Raw genomic sequence first — 24,875 nt, forward strand, 5'->3', positions numbered from 1 at the left:
AACGCTTATACAATGCAACATTTTTTATGGCTTTCTGATTTACTTGACTACTGTGAGTAGTTTCGATGATAAGTGCATAGGTGCCCGTAGGTTGCTCCAACGCCTTGGTTGCTCTCATACATGCTTGCTCCTCCCTTGCTGTCGGGAGAGTTATTATGACGTCATGCGTCAGCACAGCCTACTGCAAGCGCGCAAAAATAATATAAATTACACATATTTCAACAAGAAAGTTTTGTAAACAAATTTGATGTATTAGAGTTACTGTATATGTACTCTATGATGGATGGATGGATGGACGATGCATATGCGGCCAGCGCCACCTACTCAGGCATGTGGGAGAGGGAGAGGGTTGCTAGCTGATGATTCACTCGAGGGTGGTGTTGGTAGGGTTGGTGTTTTTTTTTTTTTTTCTTTTTTTTTTTTTTCAAGGCTCGGTTGGCTATCCGCTGTAGTTTCGTCGGCTTTGATGCACGGCTTCATTCGGCGCATGCGACGGTGTGTGCAGAAAGGTGTACGGAATAGTGCCGTGAGTTCTCATCGTTACCAAGGCATGTAATCTGTGACCCTGTCGCCGCCCTGCGAACTACGCGTTCATCTGAACCTAGGGAAATTTCGGCACAGCGCCAGGGAAATACAGTTGCCCCGCGCCAGTCACTCTGCTGATACGCCGCCATTCTGACCTCCACCGTTGTCCCGACGTTTCTCTTGCAGGTTTGGCGCCATTAAGCCTAACCGGTGTCGGCCAGATTGTTAGATCGCCTTGCCGCTTCAAGAACACGGGGTGGTCGGTAAAACCCAAAAGGCTTCGTACCATCGTGTGCGTCCAGATTTCGCAACGGGCAGATCGACGGCACTGCGACGACTCGACGATCTGGAAGCGCAGTGGTAGTGTGTTTCGTGCTGTTTTGTTTCTACTTTGTTTAAGTGAGCTGCTTTTAACACTCTTGTTCCAAGTGCGTTCAGTGGTCACAGCTGTTTGTTCTCGTTAGAATGGTTTTGTGAGTGCGCGCGTGTGTATACTCTGAAAAATGTGCCTCGTCCTTGGGAAAATTTGAGGCCGCTCCCGGCATTGTGTGCGCGCGCCTGAAGTGCTTGCGCGAAAGATGACGCACTGCCTGGCAGCATTTAATCGTTCGCGATGTGTTGCACAGATGTCGTAATTTGTGAACGCACCGCGTGTCCTACAGCCCACGATCGTTCAATGCAGTGGTGGTCGTCGCGTTTCAACTGTACTGCTAGGCCTACGCCTCGTCGACGGCCCCTAAGGCCGCGTCGTCTTCCTGGCATGTGCACGTTACTTGGAATGTGCCGCAATACTAACAGTGCTTCGTGTCCTAGGGCCCGGTGTACTCAGTCAGTGCCGCTTGGTCATTGGAGTTTTGGTGGATGTCGGCCGTGCCGCAGTGTCTGCCATTGTTGAATCGGTCAACCAAGATGGCGGTGTTTTGTTGTGTGTTGATTTTGTGCAGTGTCTTGCCGCTCCTGCTGAGACACGGGGTGAAGTGATCGCAGCGGCCGTGGTGTGTGTGCGTGAGGGATGAAAACACAAGAAGGCAGGGAATCTCCCGGCAGAAGCAGCAAGCGGTCCATGGCGCGCTACGACGACAGCCCTCGGGGCAATCACGATCGACGGGACCGACGCTCCAACAAGTCGCCGCCGGAGCATCGGCGCCGGGGCCGCGACGCGTCGGCCGACCGGCTGGCGCCGTACGACGACTACCGCGGCGGCCGCAGTTTCCAGTACAGGGTGCTGCTGGCCACCAATCTCAACAACAAGTGCAGCGACGTGCAGATGCGCGACAGCCTGTTGGAATTGTTCCGGCGCTACGGAGACGTCGCGGTCAAGGTGTGCCACGAGGGCTCCGAGCGCGTCGCCTACATCTACTTCCAGACGTACGAGGACGCCAAGTCTGCGCTGCACACCAAGCAGCGGGCCATGTGCGCCGACCGGGCCATCCAGCTGGATCCCGTCCCGCGGAATCGACAGCGCAGCCAGAGCCCGCCGCCCGACTACCACCACCACCACCACCACGCGTCGCCGCCCGTGGGGGGTCCGCGCCGCGGGGTGCGCATCGACCACCGGCTGCCGCCGCCGCCGCCGCCGCTGCCGCCGCCGCCGCCGCCCGTGCAGCCCCCGCTGGACATGCGCCCCATCGAGCGGCCCATCGAGCGGCCCTTCCCGCCCCGCTTCCGGCGCGACGACACCAAGAAGGAGAAGTTCCCCAACTACCTGCACCACGTGCCGCCGGAGGACGACGACAAGGCGACGCGCACGCTGTTTGTGGGCAACCTCGAAGTGCCCATCACGGAGCCCGACCTGCGCCGCATCTTCGCGCGGTACGGTGTGGTCGAGGACATCGACATCAAGCGCCCGCCGCCGGGACAGGGCAACGCGTACGCCTTCATCAAGTTCGTCAACCTGGACATGGCGCACCGCGCCAAAGTGGAGATGTCGGGCCAGTATATCGGCAAGTTCCAGTGCAAGATTGGCTACGGTAAAGCCACACCGTCGACGCGCATTTGGGTGGGTGGCCTGGGCTCCTGGACCTCCATGTCGCTGCTCGAGCGTGAGTTCGACCGATTCGGCCTCATCCGCAAGATTGAATACGTGAAGGGCTGACTCGCACGCCTACATTCAGTTTGACAGCATAGATGCTGCGACGTCCGCCTGTCAGCAGATGCGTGGCGCACCGCTGGGAGGACACGACAAGAGGCTGCGGGTGGACTTTGCTCACCCCGACCCCACTGCGTATGCGGCGTACCCCGGTGCTGCGGAGCCGTTCAGAGCGCCAGCAGATTATGCAGACCCCAGCTGGCCAGGCAGGTATGACGACCGGCGCTGGGAAGCGTCCTACGTGTCCGTGCCCCCGCCCCCGGGCAACTGGCGGCCCCGCAGCCCGCCGAGCCCCTCGACATCGGCAAAGCGTGAGAATGGCACAGCCCAGAGTGCCACAACCTTGCAGGAACTGGCCTGTGGGCGCACAGTGTGGCAGGGGCTGCTGGTGCTCAAGAGCAATGCTTTTCCTGCACGCATGGTCCTCTGCACTCCGGAGCCAGCTATAACCATGCTGGGCAGCGACCAGACATTACGAATTACCCAGCGGCTGCGACTAGATGCTGGCAAGCTGGCAGAAGTGGAGCGGCGGTTATCGCAGGGCTTGTGCTCCATCCTGGTGGCTCTGGGTCGTGACAGTGGAAGCCAAGAGGCCAGTCAGCCGGTGCTTCAGAACCTGGTGAGCTACCTCAAGCAGAAGAATGCAGCGGGCGTCATAACTGTGCCCAAGGGCATCGTGTACGCCTTTCCGCCGTGTGACTTTGCCCTCAAGGTGTTGCACACGGCTTGCCCAAACATAAAGCTCTTGGACGAGGACCACATCTTGGTGGTGGCCGCACCAAACCCTGACAAATAGGCCTCCTCCCTCCCTCCCTTCTCCCCAGTCACCCATTTTTCTCTGCTGAATATATAAAATAAACACTCCCATTTGAGGTGAAAGTGTTGTGTTCTCTGTGCACTTGGCCCAGCTGGCTCTTGAGTGTGTGGTGCCCATTCCGCCACCGCTGAAGATGCCATTCAACGCTTCTGCGGCACAGATTATTTCATCAACGGGGCTCTGCATGCAGTGAGCCTGTGTTGTGTGACAGTGGTGACGCACGTAAGTAGCTCCAATCAGTGTGTGTGTGACACGGTGCTGGTGGTGATGGTGACTCTTTTTCTTTTTAAAATTTTATTTACAAGGACAGTGTCACCGACTTGATGCGAGCACTTGCTGCAAGTCTTCAGGAAGTCCAGAGACAATGGCTTGTACGTGCCGTCGCAGCTTGGCCATGGTTTGTGGTGTCACGGGCAGACTGCCCTTCTCGCCAGACACCTGTGGCAAATGCATGTTTGCATATCAGTTTTTGCATGATGCCTGCATAGAATGGTCACCAACAATTTTTGTGGGCTTTAGACTAAAGCACAGCATGCCAAGCGAGCAAGAGAATTGGCAGACCCCTTCAAGTACACAATGCCTTTTGGTTGCCTATGACATTTCATTTATTTGGACAGATTATTCGCTTCATCACAATTTGTATATATTTTGGACCTTGACGTTTATTGACGACCTTGCTATATATATATATTTTTTTTTATCTTGCTGTTTTGTTCTCAATTTTTTAGTATGCTGATTGGACATCTTGCATGTATAGCGCAGTTTCCTGTTCTCAAGTTGCCCAGTTGAATTTTTACTTTATTCACATTTTACTGACATCATTTGGGGTTCACCATGAACTGAAACCTCTGTACATAGACTTTTGGTCTACAGTGCCACCAAGTGAGCAGACTACCAAGGTCTTGCATTGTTATTCACTGTTACTGCTAGGGCTTCCAACATACACGGGGCTACCAAGTTCTTTCCATGAATAGCGAGATGAATTGGAATCACTGTTTGGCACTAATGCTTAACCAGAATCCAGCATTGGTTGCTGCAAGAGAGCACTTCTGTTGCACAGGATTTCAGCGTAAGGCAAGTCTTAAGAATCGGTGCTAACCTTGTGCCTTAGGAGGAGGCTTTAGCTCGGGGGCTGCTATGTAAATACATTGGTGAAAGAATTTCTCCCAACAACTACTGCATTGACTGATGATTGATGAAGTTTGTTGCATGTAAGAGAAAAAGTTTAGGATATAGTGACTGCAAGAGTTTTTATTTGGGGCATCACTTTTTTAAAGAAAAATTCAAGTTTCAAGAAACTGCTATTCAGTTTGCAATTCTAGTTAAGCAGCGAGAAATTATATTACGATTCTGTTAGCTCCACCCACAGAGTTTCTCACTATAACACCTAGAGGGTAAACTGGCGCCACCGTCTATGCGAGTTTCTTAAAGGGCGCTGTGCCCTCATGGGAATGACGGGATATGTGTCTGCGAGGCTCGTGTTGGCTGGTGTTGAACGAGGCTTCGTCTAAAACGTGGATATGGCTACACAAATAATGCGTTCTTAAAGTAAAATCTACATAAGAGGCTTTCATTCACCCACATTACATCTCTCAATAAAGTTTACTCACCTACAATGCAGAAACAAGCGAAGAAAAGCAAGAACAGACAAGTTGTTCCAAAGTGAGCGATGATCTTGTCGTTTGCCCTCCAACTTTAGCGGCCAGCTGACACTTTTTACATTTCATATAATTGTGCATCCAATAGTAAGTCTTTAAAATTAGACAAAACATGTTTTTGTGTAATAATAAAGCTAAAGCAGTTTTTTACGTGCTGTTTTAACAGGACATGAATCATTGTGACAGACAGAACGGTGCTAGCCAGACGCGTCTTCAAGGCGTTCTGGCTCTCCAAGAACGACTCCAATCCAAAGTCACAATATACCGGCATTCCCATGGATACCACAGCGCCAGTTTCCCCTCTAGGTAATATAGTGCGAAACTCTATGGCTGCACCTAATAATGCTTCTAAACCAGACAAAATTGATGCATTATATACTGCTCTGAAATGTACCACTAATCTAAGTAGGATTTTTGCAGAACCCTTGTAAATTAATGAAGTTTGTCCCCAACAGATGCAGTTTGCGGAACTCCAATAGCCGTTTTTCATGCAGTGTGTAAACATTGTGCTTCAATTCCAGACTCTAAATCAAAACTCAGCTTCTTGGAGCCACTAGAATTTAACCTTTTCTCTGAAATGCAACAAGTTTCATTCAAATCGATCCAGCAGTTGTGTTGAAAGCATTTCTGCATTGTACGTGTATTTGAACAGGGAAATTGGCCCTGAGCTAAAGATTCCTCTCCCTGAACATACTTTGGTCACCTGGAACGTGCATTGTTTTTCTCATTAAATGGGCCGTGACACCAAATGTTTGCACCTAACTTGCGCATGCATGTTGAACCGTGAGCATCCCACAGCAAGTGGAAAAAATTTAAGCGAATTTGTTGCAGCAGAAAACGCATATTTCAATTTTTTTAATATCGCACTTGGAAAATACAGCAGTCTGACAACACTGACTGGTGACGAAATAACGTGCATTTTGCGTGGTTAATGTGCACGGTATGACCCTCAAGACGGGCATTCGCTGGTTTGTAGCACACTTTTGAAGGAATTGCGGGCACAATGCAAAGGCCATTGCTGCGCCATTGGGTGCAGAGTGTGAGAAGAGTGGCACATGCATGTTTTAGAGCTGATGACACTGCAGTGACCTGCACTTCACACAAACCGTGCCAAAATGGCTGTCGGTGGGAGGCCGCAATTTCAAGTTGGTACACATGTGTGTCCCATCGAAGAGATTTTCAGGCTACAATGAAGGAATGGGGGTCAAATCAACGGTCAGTACGTGAGCTGTCAAAAGGAGAGTAATTTTATCAGCTATATAGTTATAGCAACTATGACCCTGCACCCAGCGTACTTTATAGGAGAGTCTTGCACCGGCGACTTCGGGCTTAGGTAGCCCTTACACGTCCTGTAACCTGGGATCCACCACCTGCAGACCCTGTGCAGTGCCCAAAGTGTTCTGGCCCCCTTGTCTGCAGCGGATGCTCGCCGTCTCGTGTGGCCGAGTCCAGATATACAGACAGACCAGCACACCGACTATAAATGGTTTATTATGGACAATACGTCCTATATAGACCACACCACTTATGCAACTCTTTGAGGAAGAAGGCCTGCCTGCCTTTATTTAACCCCACAACGCCCCACATATCATTTTTTATACGCTGAATTTGATGCCTAAAAATTCTAATTTATGTGCTAATGACCTAAACTAGAGCCCATACTAGGGTTTTTGATGTGCTGGAGGAAGTTTACAGTCGTGATAGTACAGCAAATAAATTACAAATTAAGTAATTACCATACAAATTAATGTTTACTCAATAACATTTCATTGTTTTCCTTGTAACAATAAAGATTTCTTCATGGCCAGAAATAAATGTGAGCACATCGTTTTAATTGTCTTTGATGTGGAATGGTGTTTGGGCTTTGTGGAGTTAATTAAACGGCACTTCCAGGAACCGTTTTTACGTATCTGTGCTGTGTGTGCCTCGAAATAACAATGCAACTTAAAATTGTAAACGAACAAAAATTTTTATGTGCAAAATTTTGACTTTAATGAGGAAAAAAAAACCTATCAATTTCCTCCTTGCAAAGTCAGTTAAGAAAGATTCGAAGGCAACAAACAGCGATGGTGATATTGCCATAAACTCGGAAATGAAGCACACATGAAATATTTGTGCTTTGTTCTGATACATGGTATTCTTGAGCTTTTTAATGTTCAAGAATGACAGGTATGTGCAGCTTGTTTGCATAGTTTATTCTGGTGGTACATTGGCCGTGTAGTGTGATGCACTGCATAATGGCTGTTAGGTGATCTAATGGAGCACCATTCTAACGTTAAAGCAAACTTTTGTGTTTACTACTGTCATCGAACTTCACAACTAGATGGAGCCTGCATCCTTTAATTTTTAAAGCCCCTTAATATAGAAAGTAGCAAAACTCCACCACTCCCGCGCTTCCCTCCTCAATATCCTCTACCGGCCACCTGTGCGCACGGCACGCTGAGGAGGCCACCGTGCGGATGACGGGCCTATGTGTTGGCTGGCGCCCGCAAGTGCACATAAGTTAGTTGTTTTTTTCTTTTTAACGGTCTACTTTAAAGCAAAAACGCAAAAAGTGGTGGGACATGCTTGACCCTACCATGACGCCCCTTAATCATGAACAACAACTGCATACTATTATAGCCCACACAGGCATTAGCATTTTATTACTGGTCGTATTAATAGTGCACAATTTTAATGGTAGAATATTTGTGATACCTACATTCTTTAATATTTTTCAGCCCAATGACGTTATGCTAAATGCAGATTTTATCTAGTGCAGGATTTTCGCAGAAATGCTGTGTTTATGAAGCTGCTCCCGAGTGGTTTTAGAGGCAGGATAGTTTCTTGGTACCTCGGAGTGATTTCCATGCAGCTGCTTTATTACTAGTTGAATAAAAAAAATTGCACTGCTTGAAAGACAATAACATTTTTTCATGATCTCAAGGGAGAAAATTTTACCAACCATGTGGAGAAGTGGCTAGGCCAAGGGTTTGATTTGAAGTCTCTGGATGATTACTGACGCTAATGGATAATTAGAATAAGTTATGGAAATATTGCATTCTCTGGATGAAGTATCTAGGCTAGTCCCTCGATGGCACTTTAGGAGGCCTTCAGATACCCGTGTCGAATCAATATTTAGCATTGTAAAGCCTGGCCATAAAGAATAAGTTATGGAAATATTGCATTCTCTGGATGAAGTATCTAGGCTAGTCCCTCGATGGCATTTTAGGAGGCCTTCAGATACCCGTGTCGAATCAATATTTAGCGTTGTAAAGCCTGGCCATAAAGAATAAGTTATGGAAATATTGCATTCTCTGGATGAAGTATCTAGGCTAGTCCCTCGATGGCATTTTAGGAGGCCTTCAGATACCCGTGTCGAATCAATATTTAGCGTTGTAAAGCCTGGCCATAATGAATAAGTTATGGAAATATTGCATTCTCTGGATGAAGTATCTAGGCTAGTCCCTCGATGGCACTTTAGGAGGCCTTCAGATACCCGTGTCGAATCAATATTTAGCATTGTAAAGCCTGGCCATAAAGAATAAGTTATGGAAATATTGCATTCTCTGGATGAAGTATCTAGGCTAGTCCCTTGATAGCATTTTAGGAGGCCTTCAGATACCCGTGTCGAATCAATATTTAGCGTTGTAAAGCATGGCCATAAAGAATCAGTTATGGAAATATTGCATTCTCTGGATGAAGTATCTAGGCTAGTCCCTCGATGGCATTTTAGGAGGCCTTCAGATACCCGTGTCGAATCAATATTTAGCGTTGTAAAGCCTGGCCATAAAGAATAAGTTATGGAAATATTGCATTCTCTGGATGAAGTATCTAGGCTAGTCCCTTGATAGCATTTTAGGAGGCCTTCAGATACCCGTGTCGAATCAATATTTAGCGTTGTAAAGCCTGGCCATAAAGAATAAGTTGTGGAAATATTGCATTCTCTGGATGAAGTATCTAGGCTAGTCCCTCGATGGCATTTTAGGAGGCCTTCAGATACCCGTGTCGAATCAATATTTAGCGTTGTAAAGCATGGCCATAAAGAATCGGTTATGGAAATATTGCATTCTCTGGATGAAGTATCTAGGCTAGTCCCTCGATGGCATTTTAGGAGGCCTTCAGATACCCGTGTCGAATCAATATTTAGCGTTGTAAAGCCTGGCCATAAAGAATAAGTTATGGAAATATTGCATTCTCTGGATGAAGTATCTAGGCTAGTCCCTCGATGGCATTTTAGGAGGCCTTCAGATACCCGTGTCGAATCAATATTTAGCGTTGTAAAGCATGGCCATAAAGAATCGGTTATGGAAATATTGCATTCTCTGGATGAAGTATCTAGGCTAGTCCCTCGATGGCATTTTAGGAGGCCTTCAGATACCCGTGTCGAATCAATATTTAGCGTTGTAAAGCCTGGCCATAAAGAATAAGTTATGGAAATATTGCATTCTCTGGATGAAGTATCTAGGCTAGTCCCTCGATGGCATTTTAGGAGGCCTTCAGATACCCGTGTCGAATCAATATTTAGCGTTGTAAAGCCTGGCCATAAAGAATAAGTTATGGAAATATTGCATTCTCTGGATGAAGTATCTAGGCTAGTCCATCGATGGCATTTTAGGAGGTCTTCAGATACCCGTGTCGAATCAATATTTAGCGTTGTAAAGCCTGGCCATAAAGAATAAGTTATGGAAATATTGCATTCTCTGGATGAAGTATCTAGGCTAGTCCCTCGATGGCATTTTAGGAGGCCTTCAGATACCCGTGTCGAATCAATATTTAGCGTTGTAAAGCCTGGCCATAAAGAATAAGTTATGGAAATATTGCATTCTCTGGATGAAGTATCTAGGCTAGTCCCTTGATAGCATTTTAGGAGGCCTTCAGATACCCGTGTCGAATCAATATTTAGCGTTGTAAAGCCTGGCCATAAAGAATAAGTTATGGAAATATTGCATTCTCTGGATGAAGTATCTAGGCTAGTCCCTCGATGGCATTTTAGGAGCCTCCTTCAGATACCCGTGTCGAATCAATATTTAGCGTTGTAAAGCCTGGCCATAATGAATAAGTTATGGAAATATTGCATTCTCTGGATGAAGTATCTAGGCTAGTCCCTCGATGGCACTTTAGGAGGCCTTCAGATACCCGTGTCGAATCAATATTTAGCATTGTAAAGCCTGGCCATAAAGAATAAGTTATGGAAATATTGCATTCTCTGGATGAAGTATCTAGGCTAGTCCCTTGATAGCATTTTAGGAGGCCTTCAGATACCCGTGTCGAATCAATATTTAGCGTTGTAAAGCATGGCCATAAAGAATCAGTTATGGAAATATTGCATTCTCTGGATGAAGTATCTAGGCTAGTCCCTCGATGGCATTTTAGGAGGCCTTCAGATACCCGTGTCGAATCAATATTTAGCGTTGTAAAGCATGGCCATAAAGAATCAGTTATGGAAATATTGCATTCTCTGGATGAAGTATCTAGGCTAGTCCCTCGATGGCATTTTAGGAGGCCTTCAGATACCCGTGTCGAATCAATATTTAGCGTTGTAAAGCCTGGCCATAAAGAATAAGTTATGGAAATATTGCATTCTCTGGATGAAGTATCTAGGCTAGTCCCTCGATGGCATTTTAGGAGGCCTTCAGATACCCGTGTCGAATCAATATTTAGCGTTGTAAAGCCTGGCCATAAAGAATAAGTTATGGAAATATTGCATTCTCTGGATGAAGTATCTAGGCTAGTCCCTCGATGGCATTTTAGGAGGCCTTCAGATACCCGTGTCGAATCAATATTTAGCGTTGTAAAGCCTGGCCATAAAGAATAAGTTATGGAAATATTGCATTCTCTGGATGAAGTATCTAGGCTAGTCCCTCGATGGCATTTTAGGAGGCCTTCAGATACCCGTGTCGAATCAATATTTAGCTTGTAAAGCCTGGCCATAAAGAATAAGTTATGGAAATATTGCATTCTCTGGATGAAGTATCTAGGCTAGTCCCTCGATGGCACTTTAGGAGGCCTTCAGATACCCGTGTCGAATCAATATTTAGCGTTGTAAAGCCTGGCCATAAAGAATAAGTTATGGAAATATTGCATTCTCTGGATGAAGTATCTAGGCCAGTCCCTTGATGGCATTTTAGGAGGCCTTCAGATACCCGTGTCGAATCAATATTTAGCGTTGTAAAGCCTGGCCATAAAGGACGTAGTCATTTTGTGATTGATGGGTGGAAGCAAATAATTCGTACCATTTCCTAAATTAACATGGAAATATTTTTCAAATATATTTCATTGTATATATAACTCGGATCACCTGTGAAGGAAAGCAACAGTCTGCAAAAACAAGGCAAGCATAGGGGAGGAGTGTTTCAACATTTTTTTTTTTCAAGTTGTGGTGTTAAATACTTCGAAATTGATTGTGTAATCATTTATGAAAGAAATAATTGATTAGAAAGTTTGATGACGGTCCACGTGACACGCGCAGTAATACAGGACATACCACGTCCGCCGCTATGGATGAGGGTGGCACTGGTCAACACTCTTGAGATTAGCTTACACTAGACATAAATACCCAGAAAAGTTGAAGATTGGACAGCCCTCGCCATAGCTCAGTTGGTAGTTCTGGGTCGGATCCCAACGGCAGCACATGGTTGTTTCTTCTTCTACTTTCTCCCTTATGCTTGCATTGGTTTCGCTGACCGATAGTTTCCTTCATGTGTATCTCATAACAAGAGCCTCAGTTTCCTCCCCTTGTTTGCAGATCACCTGCAGCAAGTCAAGGCTAGTGTGAAAAGGCATTTCTCTGACTCCCTTCTGGCATGAGATATCAGAAGAGCACTAGCGTTGTGGTGTCGCAATGGTGGAGCGAAGGCCATCATCGGTCTAAACAGATGCATATAGCTATGTTAGAAAATGTTTAAAAATCCGTTTATCTATGTTCTGGCCCTCCTTGGCGGATTTCTTCTGCTTATTCTTCCAAACTACTATGTCTCGTGTATCGAGACAGCAGTATCTGTAAATAAATAAAACTGCTGTCTTCACCCAGGTGCCATTTCTCTTGCAATTCACCCATAAAACTGCTAGGAGGAGCAGAAAAGGCTGACAGCGACGGCTGAGAGAGCTCAAGGGTTTTGACATTTAGCCTGTTCAGGTACTGGTAGAAAATATACAGCACTGCCAAAACAAATTTTCAATCCGGAGTACTGGTCTGGAGCATCGATTACACAACCGCAATAAAACAACAACTCACAACTGCTCAGGTGCAATTTTTATTTGAGGTGCCTCCGGGAGCTTTGCACAAGAAACATACGAGAAAATAAAGGAAGGCATAGGGAAATAAAAGGTGTTAAGCAAAATGCAGTTGTAGAAGAAACTTGTGGAACCCAGGCTGGGGACATGCGCTGCCTTACAACCATACGCATCAGCATCAATAGGAAGGATTCCATTCGAATATTCTATCGTATTCCGGATAACGTGGCACACATCCCAATACTCCTGCTTCCGCACTTGCTGTGTGCACTCGGGCATAACAAAAACCAAATAAAAAGAAGACCTTCAAGAATTGGAGCGTACCCCTCGTACTCCGACGGAGCTTCGCGACAGAGAGAGGCGGCCTGCTAATGGCGCCGACGAAAAATGAAGACGCAAGCAAAGTGTCATTTCCCTGGCGACGGTCCGAGGGGCCAATCATCGCTTGGAAAAGCGCCGATTCGAAAGGAGGGCGTGCGAAGGTCTTCAGCGCGGCGGCAGAGTTCACAGAATGTTGGTACTTTCAAATTATCAAGGGACTTCAGTAAAAATACCTCAACCACATAAAACATTCTTGATTGTGGCTGGATCCAATCGAAATCCAATTTCTAAACTGCAGCTTGCACAATGGGGCCAATCATGATTGAGTAATTTGATTGTGATCATAAGTGCCCTGTGTGACTGAGGTATAAAGGAATTTGCACAGTTCTGCAGCAGTTTGCTCCTCTGATGGCAGTGGGCATACAATTATCATTATTCGTATTTTCTTGATGAACCAGGCAAGACTAGATGTTAAGTATGCTTTTGTAAAGAAAATGCGGATCAATATTGCTGCAAAAGGTTTCAGCAAGAACTAACCAGCAGAAAATTATCAATATTTTTCTTTGTGTAGTTATAGTAAAAACACAGGTACTTTACAAACTACTGCTGAAGATGAGGAGTGAATCGTTCATTTTTGAGGGTAGAATTGCTATTACATGACTAGCACGAGATGGGTGACGGCATTCCTGGTCAATGCCAAGCACGCTGTCCTCTTAGCACAACATTGGGAAGGCTGTTGATGACAGTAGATACCTATGCAGCCTGTGCTAGTCATGTGAAGGAGTGATCGAGAATACTTCTCCAGGGTTAAAGAGCAGTACTGCACACACAAACTGCTGGCCAACAGCAAAGTGACCAAGCATCGATTTTTGTGTTGCATAAGCTGCACTTGATAGTTCAGATTGGTTGTCACTGGCCAAAAGATCTTGCCTGACAAACGGGCATTCTATGCCTAGTGCACAAAAATAAATTACAAGCTTGTAGTTAAAAGCAAAATGGGTTTTTAACTACAGGCAAATACTCCTCTAGACATTTTCTATATTCGTTAAATAACCTGGGGTAGATTACTTCTATATTTGAGTGCACCAACCAATATCCAAGTTTACGTCTCTATCTAACAAGACAGGGAAAAAACGTTAGCCTAAGCTTCATCAAACTTCATGCACTTTTTAAGCACAAACTAAAGTGCCAAAGCTAAGTAGTGTGCACATCTTGTAGCATTTGTTTTTGTTTCATTCGTGCTATAATAAAGAAATCGCTCCAAAAAGCCCAATTATCTTTGTACCGCATGGGCTGCCATATGGCATATTGTTAATGAATGCATGCAGTTCTCCTTTGTGAAGAAATCGCCCTGTGCATGTGAGCTGGTGTGCCTGTATCCCTGCACCTCTGAGAACACTGTCCCTTGTCGCTTTTGTCTCCGAAGAAGTCGCAGCTGATGGCGAGCATCCGCTGCAGATGCGGGGTTCGAGCACTTTGGACACTTCACAGGGTCTTTAGGTGCTGCATCCCAAGCCCAAGTATTGGAAGGTATAAGGGCCACCCCAGCCCCTGGAGAGGTTTCCTCCCTAATAGTTATGGCATCCTTGACAAATCAATAAGTCGCACCAGTGTGGTCTGTCGAGGGTGCCATTCGATTATGAGGAATGGAGCAGACACACAGAAGGAGCACGTGTGTTCTGTCGGGGAAGACAGTTTTGAGCTACAATGATGGAACAGGGTAGAGTGGGTGGACATTTAGATGAAGAAGTAGAGGGAGTGGTTGGCTGTAATATTGTAACGGTATTGCGAGAAGTAAAATGCAATAACTGGTTTAATAAGGACGAACCTGTGCCCTGAAACTAGCTATGTACACGAAGAGTTTACAAGAACGTTCCACACGAGCGTCTCTGCGCCGAACACACTTTTTCCTCTTCTCTCAGTGACGGTCCGCGCCCCTGTCTCGTGCGCGTGCACGAGCGACATACGTTGCGCCACCCCAAGAATCCAAGCAGTTGTAACGGTATTGCGAGAAGTAAAATGCAATAACTGGTTTATTAAGGACGAACGTGTGCCCTGAAACTAGCTATGTACACGAAGAGTTTACAAGAACGTTCCACACGAGCGTCTCTGCGCCGAACAGACTTTTTCCTCTTCTCTTAGTGACGGTTCGGGCCCCTGTCTCGTGCGCGTGCACGAGCGGCATACGTTGCGCCACCCCAAGAATCCAAGCAGTTGTAACGGTATTGCGAGAAGTAAAATGCAATAACTGGTTTATTAAGGACGAACCTGTGCCCTGAAACTAGCTATGTACAGGAAGAGTTTACAAGAACGTTCCACACGAGCGTCTCTGCGCCGAACACACTTTTTCCTCTTCTCTTAGTGACGGTCCGCGCCCCTGTCTCGTGCGCGTGCACGAGCGACATACGTTGCGCCACCCCAAGAATCCAAGCAGGCACGCAAGACGTAGCAGACGCTCTTCTGACAGAGTGGCTCGCTGGCTACCGTCGTAGAAGACATGCTTAGGAGCAGACTTGCGGCAATATTACAGTGGTTGTGAACATTCTACACCCAGTGGATATTTTGATGGTGGACCATTCTCATTATAGCAAGGCACCAGTCATGTCCAATTACCTTTGTACAAATAACTTTAATACAACCATCACATGCTGCATTTCATAAGTAGTAGGAATAAGGACGCCATTGGTCAAAGCTGCTTGGAAGGAGGCAGCTGACACAATCAAAAGAAACAGCACCACTATTAACTATACTTATTGTGCAGAAAGCCAACATATCATTGAATGGGACCTCAGTGAACTAGGAAAACATTTTCCAGTGAGTGAGCGTCCTAAAACAAGGGTCTTGAAACAAGCAGCCCACAGGCCTCATCTGGCCTGTAAAGGTATGGCCGCGTTAGCGGAAGGTCGCTCGCATCAAAACATGACAATGTTGGCATCTCCATACTGGCAGGCATGTCTCTGCAGTCATCCCAGCTGAGATGAGCAGCCATCTTTGCAAGGTTGAGAGAGGGCAGTAGTTCCTCGCCACACTTGCCCATGTGTGAATCAGCTGCTTCTCAATGATTGGGCTCCTCTATCAACAGCATACCACAAAAAAAATATGCCCCAAGACAAATTCACTCATCAGCTGGAAAATGCTGTTTTTCTCCTGTTTTCGTGGCATGCATTTTGCTTTTAGTACTTGTGTGCAAATTGTCATTGCATGCAGGCCCTATTAAATACAGTAAAACCTCATTAAAGGGACCCTGAAATGATTTTGACGATATTGTACAAACGTACTGAGTCGTTAGCATTATGAAACATCGTTCTAGCGCACAAATAAACACGGACGAGAAGAGATGGACAAGAACGCCGAACTTCAATCACAATCGCCACAATCGTCGGGGTCACAATCGCCAAAGGCGGCAAAAACCAAATGAAGGCAAAAGTTTCACATCACTCATTTACAATCGTGGCCATCTCCCGCCCTACCTAGCTGACGCGACACACGTTAGCCCTGAGAAAATAAAGTTCTTTTTTCCCGAGACAACAGAAGGAGAACTGGCACACTAATCTTTTTCATTAGATATACAAAGAGCTTCAAAAATTTACCGGCTATTCTCAGTGCTGAATTTGCGCAACACACGTGTTTGTTCGAAAAGCCCCAGAAAAGCTGGGGCGATTGTGTCGCCTAGTGAACGAATCCAAGAAGAAGCCAGACTGCAAAATAAAGCACACCAAAGCCCTCGTTGAATGTACCCACAGGCGAAGGGCATTCCCTCGCCTGTGGAAAATGCTATATTGGCCAATCTGGGCGCTGTCTTAATAAACACTTGCTAGAGCACCGTAGAAATGCTGCTTCACTAAGTGGCGCTGGTCATTTAGCCGACCACATTCGCCGTTGCTCGCATAAGCCAGCCTGCAAGGCACTTTTCGAACAAACAAGTGTGTTTCACAAATTCAACACTCAGACTAGCCGGGAAATTTTTGAAGCCCTTTGTACAGTAATACCCCGTTAACTCGAAGTAGTAAAAACTGGAAAAACTTTCGAGATAAGCGGAGTTTCGAGATAGCCGAATTCCCAAAAATATAAGCATAACCACTGCGTAACGCCAACATGATGCCTTTCCAATACAGCAGCGGTAAATGCTGACTTCCTCACAAAAGTTCAATGTACCAGGGGGGCTATTCTGTAAGAGTCCACCTAGTGGACTGTCCACTTCGGCTGTCACCATTGGCCCCCGCTTCAAGAGCGCGAAGGAGACTGGCTGGCACCTTCGCGCTCGTGAAGCGGGAGCCAATGGCAACAGCCGAAGTGGACAGTCCACTAGGTGGACTCTCACAGAATACCCCCCAGGAGCAGTACATTTAGTAGATCATTTTTGCAATATTATGTGCAACCCAGCGACCAACACGTCGGTCGTATATAGGACACTAGGTGGTGTCCAAAGCTTGACATCTACGACGTATTTCCAGTTCCAAAATCGTTTTTGCTGTTTGCAGTCAGCTGAACAATGGCCTCAAGATCCATATCTTTCGAAAGCGCCATGCAGCACGTTGCGAGCAAACGCCACGGGAAAGCGCTCGCCACCTCCCTGCTTAGTAACGTGACCACGCACAACAGCTGCCTCTGAGCACCGGGCATCGAGACACTACCGTGCGTGGCTGGCATGTTTACAAGTGGCGGAGAGCTCACCTCTGGCCGACGCTACTCTTTCTCGCACTCTGCGCACGTCAGCGGTCTTAGCAACACTCCGCCTGCGTAATCAATGGGATCAGCTGGCCGAGAACTGTAGATGAGGGAGAAGTAGACTCAAGCAAAAGGCGGTGGGACAAAATTGCAGGCCTGGGCCAGTACAGTCAAATCTTGTTAATTCGAACACGCTTAATTTGAACTTACGGTTTATTCGAACTGACGCTGTAGTCCCGTCAAAGTTATGTGCATTCCTATGGGCAAAAACACCCGGTAATTCGAACGCAAAAGCAATTGTGACAAATAATTCGAACATACGGTGCACCGACAATGCTCTAAGCAGCGTGCCAAATCACGTGGCGGCACCTCCGACCGGCATTGCTCCGACACCACCATAGAGCAAAAGCTTAGAAGAGTCCCCTCAACGCCGCGCAGCGGAAAAGGAAATGAAAAAAAAAAAAAAAAAAAAAAAAACTAAATTTCACTCTCAAATGGCAAGGTCGCCGTTTATCCGTCGCGCTGGAACACGCGTGTATGTGCTGACGTCTCAGCCAACGCTGCGGCTCAGCCAACGACGCAGAGGGAAGCAGCGGCGGAGGCCCAGTCCAGCCAACTTCCCGATAACGGCAGAATATGAAACTTCTGCGTCTCAGCCAACGACGCAGAGGGAAGCGGCGGCGGAGGCCCAGTCCAGCCAACTTCCCGATAACGGCAGAATATGAAACTTCAGGGAGTGGGCTAAGCTGGCGCCAGGCCGGTGGGAGCGGTGGCGCTGGCACGGCGGCGGGCGTGAAGGAGACAGTCGAAGGTGGGGGAGCTACGAGGGAGTTGAGCGGGAGGGCGAGGGGAGCCACTGAAGAGAAGGCATTGCTAAGGCCAAATCAGCTTCTCTTCTGCCCTCCTCCCTCACCTTCGACGTTCTCCGCGCGCGCCCGTCGCCGTGCCGCCAGCTCCATGAAGTTTTGTTTTCTGCCGTTATCGGGAAGCAAGCGTTGGCCGGCGTGGGCAGTTTCGTGGCACTCGGCTCGCGATGTGTTTGCGCGCCGCATTTCATGACTCGCACCGTTCGTACATCTTGCATTAATACTTCAAAAATAAGACCTTCTTTTAATTCGAACAAATTTTCGGGCCCCTTCGAGTTCAAATTATCGAGATTCGACTGTATTTTGTAGTGATGCCTCTCTGGTGTTAATGCTCTTTCACACTTATTGTGCTTTGTCAGTGGTCAGAGTGCAGTCCGCTCGCGTTATCAACGTGATCAGCTGGCCGTGAGCTGTGGATGATACGACTAGTATAGAATAAGTCATAAGGAATCGCTACAAAATACCGGCCCTGGGCCGGTATTTTGTAGCGATGCGTTGGCCGGCTGATCCCGTTGGTAACATGAGATAAGAGATGAAAAACCCGTGGAGTTGACACCGTGCCAGGCAAGAAATTCAACTTATCCAATAACTCGAGATATCAGAGTTCGAGTTAACGAGGGTTTACTGTATATCTAATGAAAAAGATTACTGCATTAGTGCTCCTTCTGTTGCCCTCAGGAAAAAAAGAACTTGATCATCTCAGGGCAAACGTGTGTGTCGCGTCAGCTAGATTAGGACGGGAGAAGGGCAAGATTGTACATGAGTGACGTGAAACTATTGCCTTCATTTAGTTTTCGCCGCCTTTGACGATTGTGACCTGGATCTGGAAAATATATCTTTGAGCGGTCGGGTGCACTAGCAGCCCCCCTGTGTACATAAAGCCCTGTTTTCGGTGAATAAAATTCACTTGAAGTTCGGCGTTCTTGATGTCCATCTCTTCTTGTCCGTGTTTATTTGTGCGCTGGAACGATGTTTCATAATGCTAATTACAACCAACTAGCCCAGCTGTCCACACTTAGTACTGAATCGTTAGGGTTGGTCCTTCTGATAATTAATTGAAGCATCTAAGTGCTCCGCATAAAGCGTGTAATTTATTATAAGGTTTTAAAAATGTACATTGCTACCAATCGCAGCGTGCCGCTCTCCTGAGTTTTCAGCCACCCCACACCAAGTGACTTGGGGCCATATGACATCAGTAGGGCGAGCTATTCGATTGGCTGCCGAGGGCGCATCACTGATAATTTTTCCAACCTTATGATGAACAAATGTTGTTCTTAATAGTTGGAATGTTGGTTAACTTGTTTCTATAAAAAAAAGTAACAGAAAGAGAATGCACGACAGTTTATCACTACACTCAAGCATTTCCAGCACACAGCAAGTGTCATCTGCTTGTGTTACAAAGTGCTCCGTGTTGAAGCGAGCTGCGCGGTCAGTGTTTGTCTCAATCGTTCTTTTCGCTAGAACCATGATTGGCCTTTGCGTTGTGGACTGCAAGCGTATCGATTGGCGATATGTCAAGCTGCGAAATTGTGTCCCTCTGCAAGGTAGCAGACGAGCGGAGTGGCTGCAGTGCATAGGACTGTCAGTATCCGATCGGCAACAGCATCTATATGCGTCTGTGGTCGTCACTTCACGCCAAGGATTGCTACCACAATTGAGTTTAGCATGTCCGGTATTCGGGTATACACAAGTGGATTGGGTGTCTTATGGGACGTGCGGACTTCTCAGCAGCGCCACTAGGTGGCACAGCGTATCCAGAAAGAAGCGTGACAGCGGAGCCCGGTTGTCACATGACGCATTTCTCGCGTGTTCGCACGCACCAGCATGTCGAGCATTTCAGAGGCCACGCACACACTTTCCGGCAGCGGCGCTAGATGGCGGCGAGTGTTCTTAGGGAAGCGCAAAAGAGGAGTCTCGCTGCAGTACATGCTTTATACATAGCTCATTTCGACTCATTTTGCAATACATTGTGTCGCTATATTGATTCGATGGCTGAGTTCATTAGCGTCGACAGTCGTCATGAGATGAGTTCTGCCGAATTTTTTCTGATAAGTAGACAAGTCCCCAGGCCCAGCGCCCGGTTGTTTGTAGGGGTTCTCGTGTCAAAGGGGGGCCCCATAGTTCTCCAGACGCCCACTACGGCATTGGTGAAATAGTCGAGCATCCGCTACTGCTATGGGAGGCAAACCAGTGCTGCTGGCGAGTACCTACAGGTAAAATAGGTGCAAGCGTGCTCGCAGCCCAGTGCTCAGCCAGTACAAGGGAGCTCAATGCTTGGGAAGGTCAGACATGATAGGAAATTGCCAGAATGGAACCAGCAGCAATCCTATTGAGAGTTGTGTTTTGTTTGTCTTGGTTCTTGCATAGCAAGCATGGCAGTCTGTGCAAACCTCTCCCAAGCAACGCACCCCTGTAAAGCTGGACGCCTGGCCAGGGCCTTGTACACGTCTTATAAACCAATGGTTGTCTGGTGGTGGCGATCGAACCACGCACCTCCTGCAGGCAAGCCTACGGGTGCAGCGCCTGTGTTGTTTTGTCTTTCATTGGTCCTGTTTCTACACCGTTTATCTCGGAATGTTGCTCCACCAACTAGCCCAAAGCACACACTACTCTGTTTCACATACCAATGGACAAAATTGTCTGTTTGGGCACACACCCAGGGGCCAGTAGCGTGCACCCAGGATTTCTGCCAGGGGGGAGGGGGGCAAGCACGTTGCATAATATGCAATTTCCTTGCTGTAGCCAGAGGAATCCAACAGTAAATAAAATGCCTCATGATTATAATAACAATGACACCAAGGATGCTGATGATGTTTATTTCTTCAGCATTTTACTCAAAGTAATTTAAAAGTGAATGAATAAATACAAGACAAGGTTAGAGTGTTTTTGTTAAGCAGAAAAATTGGACCACACGCCACCTCCTGAATTGCAATGACAATGTGAACAGAGCACTGAAGGTACACATTGGACTGGTGGGGCTGTACGCATGGTGTGTGTGTGGAGGGGGGTGGGGGCTAACTTGGCCTCAGGGGGGGGGGGGGGGGTTAGAACCCCCGAAACCTCCCCGGTCGGTGTGCCACTGCCAGTGACCCAAGTTACCTACCAGGCCAGACAGCTGCCATCAGTAAGTTTTCTAGTTGGGCACATACCCAATGGTCCAAGTTGTCTATATATTACCGTATATACTCGTGTAAGGGCCGCACCCCTGATTTGAAAGGAGAAATTAAAAAAATAAAAGTTAGAAAAGTCCCGCCAGAACGGTGTAGTTAGTTCAATCGAAACTAGATGGCGCTGTCAGTTTTCCGCTTCCGCCGGTCAAGCCGTTGAGCTGGTTGAGCCAATGCCTCCTTGGTTGAGCATTGGCATACGGTGCCATGATTGCTTTGTGTGGTGCATCATTTGCATCGTGTCGCCGGCGAACTGGTGTCACTCCGTCGCCCTGCCCTGTTTAAGCCAGCGCAGGTGACGGAAGATGGGCCGGCATTTGAGATCGTTCACTGCTTCATTTAAACTGCAAATGACTGAATATGCTGAGAAGCACGGCAAGCGAGAAGCTGGACGCAAGTACAACGTAGACGAGAAGCGCGTGCGTTACTGGATAAAGCAGAAAGATGCCCTCGCCGCTACCAACAGGAGCCGAAAGGCGTTTCGCGGCAAGAAGTGCAAATACCCGGAACTCAAAGGCGAACTCGTCAAATATGTCATCGACACTCGAAATGACGGCTACGCTGTATCAACTGACATGGTACGCGTGAAAGCCCTGAACATCGCTCACCACATGGAAATACCCAAGGCACAATTCAAGGCAAGTCGGGGGTGGGCTACGCGGTTTATGAACCGGAACCAGCTCTCTATCCGCAGCAGAACTGAACTGGGCCACTTGACTGACCGTGTCAAGGACCGGCTCGCCACGACTCGCACGGACTTGGGCGTTATTTCTGGAGGGCTAACGAGTGTGCTGCAGCCGCTTGACGTCTGCATTAACCGTCCTTTCAAAACGGAATTTTGCCGATGCTACTCGGAATGGATGGCTGGAAGCCATCATGAGAAGACCCCTACGGGACGGCTGAAGCGGGCATCACTCCAACAAGTGTGTGCGTGGATTTTTAGTGCGTGGCGTGCCGTGTCATTGGAAACAGTTGCGAAAAGCTTCAAGGTGACTGGAATTTCGAACAGCATGGACGGTACTGAGGATGATCGTCTCTGGGGGGATGCAGACGCCGAGGCAAGCTCTTCCGAGGGCGAGGACAGCGATAGCGACATGGAATCGTAATAAAAACATTCCTGGCATGTCATTTGTGACTCTCTTGCACACTTCTACTGCTGCGGAAACAGTATAGACCTTTGGCGAGCTGTCGTCGGCCTGATTCGTGTAAGGGCCGCACCAAGCAAAAATTTCGAAAAAAAAAAAGTGCGGCCCTTACACGAGTATATACGCTATCCACGAATATGGCTGGCAAGGAAACGAAGATGAACACCGGTAAAGAGGCCAAGACAGCTCTGCATTAAAATTATGCAGATCTGATGTACTGTGGGAATAAACATTATGTGAAGCATCTTGCAGCTAGCTATCTATCCAAAGTCGTTTGGAGGAGGAGGAGGAAAAGAAGAAAGGAAAGGCAGGCAGGTCAACCAGACCAACGTTCAGTTTGCTACGCTACACGGGGAAGGGGTTTAAAGGGATGAAAAGAAGGAAAGGAGAAAGAGGGAAGAAGGTAGTCTCAGTGTGAACACGTGCGGTTGTCCAGCACTTCACAATCGGTCACTGAGGCCAGTCGAGTTCATGAATCGTACCAATGCCCGCGTCGCTTTGTAAGCCTGCAACTCGTGAGGCCATGGTCGTTTGGGGTTCTGAAAAGCATTACCAAACTGACCAACCTGTATGTGCAAAGTGAGCAGCCGCGTGTGTGGCGCAAGTGTGTGAGTGTGACAACAGCAACAAAGCGACGGCGATGGATTGACAAATTATTTATTGCTTGTTCTTCTGGCAAAGATATATTACAACTTGTCCCCTTACAACCTTGCCAATACTGAAGGCAGTGCAATATTGTGAAAACTGGTGTGATCTCGCTTCTGTTAGCAATTTGTTGCTATGTGATATGAGATGCACGAAGGTCAGTGGTAAGGTTGACAATTATTCATGTGTTCCATTTCTGCATCTGTGGCCTATAAAAAACTGGTGTGCACACACCTGCTCTCACTTTTTATGCAAACTGTTGCAATCAGCAATTGCCTCACGAGAGGCAATTGGCAATGGCACGAGAGGAGTGGCACGAGAGGAGTAAGCATGTGTCTGTGGCCTAATGAGTGAGCTTTTGTACCGGAAGACACTAGTTTGATGCCAGCATTGGACATGTAAATTTCATTTTATTGAAGAGGCCTTAAACAAAGGGCAAAAGGAACCTGCCTACTTACTAAGAAGTGCCTGGTATGAAATGCCTTGCATGAAAAGTGCCCAAAATTGGAAATATTTGTGTTTTGGTACAGCGTGGAACATCACCTGTAATGCGCTTGATAGTGCCTGGCAGTGTCAGGTCTGCACTGCATGTTATTAACAGGATGTGTACCCTGGAGCAATAGTTATCCTATTGCATGACAAAAGTATTCTGCAAGAGCAATGAAACAGTTGTTTGCAATGTCTGAAATTTATGCTGGTTGCTACACCAGCCCCATCAACCTCGTCTTACAATTCAAATATCTTAGTGGACCAGTAGCAGAAATAACATTTTCATAGCACATGCCATTTAGATATCTTCCAAGGTTTCCGAGAAATGTCATGCCAGTGGGGCCATTTCAACAATGACCACATGCTTACACTGGTTTGGTGAATTCCACCAACTTCTTCAGTGCTTGTCAAATATGCCTTAACATATTGTGACAGAGCGATGAAGAAGACGTTTTGAGAGGACTTGAAGAAAATGAAGCTCGGGACTTCACGTGCTTATTATGGTCTTGTCAGCCACTGCCAGTCTTGTAAATACAGTTTAAATATATTTCTTACTTCTTTTCCCCGTAACATTTTTGGTGGAGTTTGCGGGCTCAAGCGCAAAACGGATTTACGCAGCGCGTGCTCCTTGGCTGCATCTACCATGCCGGCTCAAGGCGAGGATGCTTCGGGCTCGTCGGCCCCCACGCCAACCGTCATTCTGGCACAACCGCGCGACCCTGGCACCTTTTCCGGCACTGACAACACGGATGTTGAAGATTGGCTTCAACTTTATGAGCGGGTGAGCAAAAGCAATCACTAGAACCAGACCGCCATGCTGGCTAATTTGATATTCTATCTCGCAGGAATGGCACGCGTCTGGTTTCAGACCCACGAGGAGGAACTTACCATCTGGGACATTTGTAAACAGAAGCTCACGGATTTGTTTGGCAAGGCTGTTGGACGTCAGCGCGCCGCTCAAAAAGGCCTCGCTTCGCGTGTCCAGACGTGCACTGAGTCCTACCTCACATACATCCAGGACGTGCTCGCTCTGTGCCGCAAAGTGGATCCGAGAATGTCCGAAGCTGATAAGGTTGCACATGTCATTAAGGGCATAGCAGATGATGCCTTTCACCTCCTTGTGTTTAAGAATTTTTCTACTGTACAAGCCATCATTACCGAATGCCGGCGGTTTGAAGAAGCCAAGAGCCGCCGCATTGCCCACCCATTTTCCCGCCTCCACAACACGGCTGCTACGTCAACCTGCGAAGACCTCCGTAGTCTGCCCACG

The 24,875-nt window shown here is 47.3% G+C and overlaps 2 protein-coding genes across 4 annotated transcripts in view; one reads left to right on the forward strand and one right to left on the reverse strand.

Moving 5' to 3' along the window:
* The first annotated feature begins 404 nt into the window (after positions 1-404).
* LOC119460534 (RNA-binding protein spenito-like) lies at positions 405-3,493 on the forward strand. Its single transcript, XM_037721456.2, is given in 3 exon segments — positions 405-885; positions 1,470-2,617; positions 2,619-3,493. Coding segments are annotated over 2 exon segments (1,872 nt in total). The 5' UTR covers positions 405-885; positions 1,470-1,537; the 3' UTR covers positions 3,411-3,493.
* A 214-nt stretch (positions 3,494-3,707) lies between these two features.
* The window catches only part of LOC119460535 (protein DENND6A-like), a 106,995-nt gene continuing 85,827 nt past the window's right edge, over positions 3,708-24,875 (reverse strand). For all 3 annotated transcript variants that reach the window (XM_049672480.1, XM_037721459.2, XM_037721457.2), the window contains one exon: positions 3,708-3,869. In XM_049672480.1, coding sequence (XP_049528437.1) covers positions 3,744-3,869 — 126 coding nt within the window. In that variant the 3' untranslated portion in view covers positions 3,708-3,743. The remainder of the gene's footprint in view (positions 3,870-24,875) is intronic.

Source organism: Dermacentor silvarum, chromosome 8 (genome assembly GCF_013339745.2).
Source record: "Dermacentor silvarum isolate Dsil-2018 chromosome 8, BIME_Dsil_1.4, whole genome shotgun sequence".
Lineage (NCBI taxonomy): Eukaryota > Metazoa > Arthropoda > Arachnida > Ixodida > Ixodidae > Dermacentor > Dermacentor silvarum.